At 32.2% G+C, this 6168-nt stretch overlaps 1 protein-coding gene across 2 annotated transcripts; it reads left to right on the top strand.

Moving 5' to 3' along the window:
* The first annotated feature begins 307 nt into the window (after positions 1 to 307).
* On the top strand, positions 308 to 5674 carry LOC108828953 (IQ domain-containing protein IQM3). 2 transcript variants are annotated; one of them, XM_018602600.2, is made up of 9 exons: positions 311 to 692; positions 772 to 886; positions 1485 to 1550; positions 1688 to 1776; positions 4120 to 4207; positions 4288 to 4434; positions 4539 to 4631; positions 4872 to 4973; positions 5093 to 5674. In XM_018602600.2, exons 1-9 carry the CDS (start codon positions 454 to 456, stop codon positions 5522 to 5524), a joined length of 1371 nt encoding a protein of 456 aa, XP_018458102.1. In that variant the 5' UTR covers positions 311 to 453; the 3' UTR covers positions 5525 to 5674. The 2 variants fall into 2 exon arrangements, with proteins under 2 accessions (XP_018458103.1, XP_018458102.1); XM_018602601.2 differs by lacking the exon at positions 1485 to 1550 and having other exon boundaries at positions 308 to 692.
* Positions 5675 to 6168: the final 494 nt, after the last annotated feature.

Genomic DNA, 6168 nt, shown 5'->3' with positions numbered 1-6168 from the left:
ATTGTGTATTATAGATATAAATATGATATTTTATATGTAAAGTACCAAAAATTTCTCTCCGCGTACTCTCAGATTTTTTTCTGATTTTTCAATAAATCGATAGGTCCGGATGCGCCGTACGCGTAGCGCCTAACGAATTTCGGAACAAGGGTTTTAATAAATTATATTGCTTTTACTGTTTACAAAATTGGAAATAAATATTTTAACAAACGAGATAAAAATAAACAAATTCAGAATATAGAAAGAAAATATAATTAAGACAAAAGAAATGGTCCTCGGGGACCGGGGGGTTAGAGGTGAGCCACTTATTTTTATATAAATAAATACACACAAAACACTGATAGCAGAGAAGCACAAGTCTTCCCTTTGGATCTTCTTTGAGTTCTGTTTCTTGTTCAGACATTTAAGATTGAAGTAAGTTTTGTCTGGACTTAATCCTCAGAAGAGAAGAAGATGCAGGTCGTCTCCAACTTCGATTTCCAGTCTCCGCCGTTCTCTCACGCCGCCGGAGAGATCCTCATTTCTCCGGTAGACCGCAGAGAAGAATCTTTCGCTAACTTCACCGAGTCCCTTCGAGGAGCTTGTCCTGACTCGCCTCCTAGCTTGGCGGCGGTGAAAGTGCAGAAGGTTTACAGGAGTTATCGCACTCGCCGGAGATTAGCTGATTCTGTGGTTGTCGCTGAAGAGCTCTGGTAATAATCTTCACTGAAGTTGTAATTAGATGTAGGGGATTATTTTGAGTGATTAAGGTTATTTAATGACTGAATAAAGGTGGCAAGCGATGGATTATGCAAGATTGAATCATAGTACGATCTCGTTCTTTGATTACTCAAGACCTGAAACTGCAGTTTCCAGGTGGAATCGTGTGAGCTTGAATGCTTCTAAGGTATGTCTGGTTCCTTATTCTTTTGATCTTCTTTAATAATATAAAAAAATTATCAAATAAATATTACCGTAAGAAAAATTATCTGAAAATGTCTCGGTGTTGATAGTCGTATCTGATTCCAGTTAAAACAATATCTTATGTTGCCAAATAATAATAATAATAATAATAATAATAAAAATGAAATATATATATATATATATATATATATTTCAAATGAAATTTCACAATGAATATTATTGTAAGAAAGATAAAAAAATATATATCAAGATAAATTTTCTAAAATAAGTATTATTGTAACACCAAGTTCAAAAAAGTATTATTGTAAGAAAATAAAAAATATATGCCAAGATGTAATTTCTCAAATAAGTATTACTGTAGGCAAAATATCAAATATGTTAAGATGAAATTTTTCTCAACCAAATATTATTGTAAGAAAAAGATTTTAAAAATACGTTAAGATAAGATGAAAATTTTCGAATAAATGTACTATTGTAAGAAATATATTAAAATATATATGTCAAGATGAAAATTTTCGAATAAATATTATTGTAAGAAAATAATCCGGTTGGTTCAAAGGTTTTTGTAATCTTGTGGTTAGGTGGGGAAGGGTCTGTCCATAGTCGACAAAGCTCAGAAATTGGCCTTTCAGCATTGGATTGAAGCTGTAATTATTTTTCCTTCTTTTTGTTTGTTGTTAATATTTAGATTAATTGATTTTTTGGTGTAACAAGAAGACTAACAAACATGATGACAAAAAAGAAAAAAAAAGAAGACTAACAAACATGTTACTTTTATAATCAGATTGATCCTAGGCACCGGTATGGACACAACCTGCATTTGTACTATGAAGTGTGGTGCAACGCTGATGCCGGTCAGCCATTTTTCTACTGGTATGTTAACTTTTAAACTAGATGATAATCCGCGCATTGCGCGGGATGAACTTTTTTTTTTAAATATGTTGTATCTTTTCCTTAGGGATGACATATGGGTAGATATCATTTGGTTTGGTTAGGTTTGGTTTGGATCTTTGCAAATTTGGTTCGAATCTTTATATGTTCGGTTTGGTTTTAGATTCAGATAACCCATTTAATTTTTTAAAAACTTAAAGTTCATATATACTTTAAATTTCTCAAAACATAAAAATAAAAATAATATGTTACATATAAATTTGAATAATGTATACCAAAATACTTAAATTTAACATAAAAATTGGTTTAACTAAAATATTTGGATAGAAAATGAATAGATATTTTCAGTATTTTGGTATTTTGAGTAATGTTTAGTTATTTTAAATATATAATTTTTACTATTTTATATATTTCTAAATATTTTGGACAATTTAAAAACATCTTAAGTATTTTGTTTATTTCTTTGAGATATTAATTTTTTTAAATAATATATTTAAGTATATAAATTTGATTCGAATATACTCGGATACCCAAAATATTTTGGTCCGAATCAGGTTCGGTTCTGGTTTTTAGATACCAAAATTTTAAACATGTTCAGATATCTAACCAAATTGATTAAAGTTCTATACTATTTTGTAGATTGGATTTGGTTCGATTACTTGGATTCAGATTTTTTCCCAACCATATATTTTTTATTGTAACCAAATTTTAAATGAAAGTGACGATGATTCATACTGATTTTGGGTATGCAACAATTTTTAAACCAAAATACTTTCTTTTATGTACGTGATTTATTTAGTTAATCATTAAAAAAATGTTCAAGACCCATTAAAAACGATAGGCTGAACTGAAAAAAAGTTACTATTGATCACAAAATTATCAATGTGAGGTTTGTACCATTTTTAGTAATTTATAATCGTTTTAAAAAACTTGAAATACAACATATAAGAAAAAATATAAATTTTTTTATTATATGCTTAATGTGATTGTTTAATTTATTTTAACAAATAAAATTAAACGAAAAGTATAGAGGACAAAAAAATATTATCAAATCTTTATTATTCATAATCATTAATGGTGATATATATGCCAATCATATTAGGAAGTTCCGTAGCTTTTATTTAAGGAAACAACAGAGAATATTCTTTTGTATATTAATAATTGATTTAATAGTTATTTAATAAAAACTATAATATATGTGTAGATGGACCAACTTATTTCTCTAACAATCCTCAGAATAACTCTCATGATGACACGTGGCTACCAAACAATGTTGCAATGTTCCAGGATCAATATATTTTTTTGTCACTGAATTGTATTATTAAGCCTTCAAGGCAAAAAATTCCGAACAATGAGAACCAGCAAAACAATATAGAAAAGGATATACCAGTAGGGATCTAAAATAAACTAACACATCTATTTTGCGTATGGATGACTAAATATTTTTCATATAAAAGCTTTATATTTGCTTCTGGAATAGACGAACCTCAAAGGAGATAACCTTCATATTAATCCAAAAGCACCACGCTTCAGAGTGAGTTGAAAACGATTGTCATTCTCTTTTTATTACTCCAGTAGGAGCCAACGAGATAAGACAACTCTCTATTTTGCTCTATTATTAGAGTCAAAGAGATTACCGTTCCATAGAACTTCATGATGTCTTTCGAAGTAACCATAGTTTGCAGCAAGAATTCCATCACCATCGAATGAAGAACCATCAACGATTGAAGCCGGTAAGACCCGTCGCCACCATCCGCAGTAGATCTGTCAATTAACTTTTATAAACAGTTCAACTGAATCGAAAGTTTTATCTTTCCAAACCAATTGGAAGAAGCATACAAAAGAACAATAAAAAACCTTGCCAGATTCAAAATAAATTGGCAATAAAACAGCGACTGGAAACAAAAAAGATCCAAGAAAGAGATGCAAAACGAATTAAACAAGCTGATGTCGGAGCTGGAGAAACCTCCGATCATCGGCTTGAAATTATAAAAAAATCTCTCTTTTCTCTCTTGACGGCTAGGTTTTGAGACCTGCTTCTAATCACCAGGATCAATATATAGGGGACTAGATTTTGGTCCTTACTTTCAAGTCGCGAAATTATTCTTTTGTTGACAATATATCTATTTAACGAAAAAGTGTAATTTTTGTTTTCCGGTTTATTTAAACCATTTGTTTTCCGTTTATGTAAACCATTAATTGATTTTGTTTTCCGGTTCTAAATATAGACTAAAAAATCCGCCATGACTATCTAAGGTTCATTTTTTATTTTTTTATTCAAGAAAACAAAATCTTATCTGAATGTGAAATATTGGTTTCTTGCAGGTTGGATGTTGGAGAAGGGAAAGATCTGGATCTTGTAGAATGTCCAAGGTCGAAGCTTAAGCAGCAATGCATCAGATATCTTGGACCTGTATGTGCCATATGTTTCTTGTCAATTATTTATATGACATCTATTGGCTATTTTTCATGTGAATCTTTTCTCATTATCAGCAAGAGAGGGAAGAGTATGAGTATGAGATCGTTGAAGGGAAGATTGTTCACAAGTTAACTGGACAGTTTCTACACACCATGCACGGATCTGAGGGGACAAAGTGGATCTTTGTTATGAGTACTTTCAAGAAACTATATGCCGGTCTGGTAGGTCTTCTTGAAAACCGGTTTATCCTTGTATAACTTGATAATTGTTTTTGAAGAAGATTAATTGTTAATAGTTTTTGTTTCTTGGTTTATGTCTACTTCAGAAGAAGAAAGGAAGGTTCCATCACTCTAGCTTTTTGGCCGGAGGAGCGACACTAGCCGCAGGGAGAGTGGTTGTTGACAATGGAGTCCTCAAGGTAATTTACCAAGTCTGCAACTTAAGTTATGTTTGCGGCAGAGCACAGACAAATGAGACATTTGTTGGTCTATTGTTTTCAAATTTTAAATAATAATTTATATAAATATTGCCTCCAAAATTGTCAAAATTCTTTTTTTATTAATTGCTTAAATCCCCCAAAATCTCAGAAGTAACCATGTGTGCATTTGTGATGTTTTTCTAATTGCTATAACTCGTTGTCTTTTTGCATCTTTTTCAGACAATCTCTGCATACAGTGGACATTACAGGCCGTCAGATGATAGCCTTGACACATTTCTCTCGTTTCTTAGAGAGAACGAAGTGAATCTTGACGGTGTTGAGGTAAACTCTTGTTCTAATCAAACTTAGACGAATAAAATATTGGTTATCGAATGATATCATATACTAGAGTATGGTTGTTTTGGGGAAACCTAGTGGTAACGTTATTTTTGTCTGTGTAGGTGCACAAAGCTAGTGAAGATTCCGACAACTACGATGATTACATTAAACCCAATGGAGATGGAACAAAGTCTTTAAAGAAAGAGGAGCCAACGCCATCCAACGCAGAAGCTGAAACGGATGAAAAAGGCAATGGAATACTTGAGGAGTCGAAGCGGAGTAGTTACCAAAGAACGCTCTCAGGTGGGCTTGAAAGCCCAAAAGCTGACGTTCCACAGAAAGCAATCTTACAAAGGATCAACTCCAAGAAACAGTCGAAATCTTTACAGTTGGGTCATCAGTTAATGCTGAAATGGTCGACAGGAGCTGGTCCAAGGATCGGTTGTGCCGCTGATTACCCGGTTCAGCTCAGAACACAGGCTTTGGAGTTTGTCAACTTGTCTCCTAGAAACCGGAGCAGCACACAGTCTCCGACCGGGAGGCTTGATGTCTGATCAAAGGTTTTCCTTGTTCTTAGAATTGTTTAATCTTTATCTTCTGTGACTTGATTAACGTGCGAGTTTTATTTATCTTAAGTTTTTGTTGTTGTTTCGTTTCACCTGGATGATGTGATGCAGAAGGAAAAGAATGTGTTTTGTGTAAAAGCTTTTCACTCATAAATGATATCAAAGTCCATTTTAGGAGTATTAAAAATTGCATGAACAAAAGTACACCCATCTACTAATATAAATGGTAGTCTAACTAGTTATAAAATCGAATATACTTTAATTATTTTATAATACAAAAAGATATTTAACACAACGTGTAAACCGATATACTAGCCTCAGATCATTAACCATAGACTCTACCACATTTTCAGAGGTTCATGTTATTACAGAACAAACTGCAAAAGTTAAGAGTTACTGCATGCATACAACGGTAAATATTACTGTTGACATGTAAGTCTAGTTGATACGACTAGTACCACTCAAAGAAATGGGTTATTGCATGTATGATGGAGATAAATCATATATATGAAATATGTTACATTTTTTTTCTCGATTTAGCCTATCCACGTCATCAACTCTCTCATTCAAGGTGGAATCTATATAACAATATTATAAGCACGTTCTTAAATATGCTAAACAGCCCATTAGTG

Source organism: Raphanus sativus, chromosome 7 (genome assembly GCF_000801105.2).
Source record: "Raphanus sativus cultivar WK10039 chromosome 7, ASM80110v3, whole genome shotgun sequence".
Classification (NCBI taxonomy): Eukaryota; Viridiplantae; Streptophyta; class Magnoliopsida; order Brassicales; family Brassicaceae; genus Raphanus; species Raphanus sativus.
This window is presented reverse-complemented; position numbering and strand designations above follow the sequence as displayed.

Bases quoted from the DNA above. Each gene is read 5' to 3' on its own strand.
- LOC108828953 (XM_018602600.2), top strand. From the start codon at position 454: ATGCAGGTCGTCTCCAACTTCGATTTCCAGTCTCCGCCGTTCTCTCAC. The intron at 1,777-4,119 runs GTATGTTAACTT...GGTTTCTTGCAG, and splicing joins GGTCAGCCATTTTTCTACTG to GTTGGATGTTGGAGAAGGGA. The intron at 4,208-4,287 runs GTATGTGCCATA...TCTCATTATCAG, and splicing joins GCATCAGATATCTTGGACCT to CAAGAGAGGGAAGAGTATGA.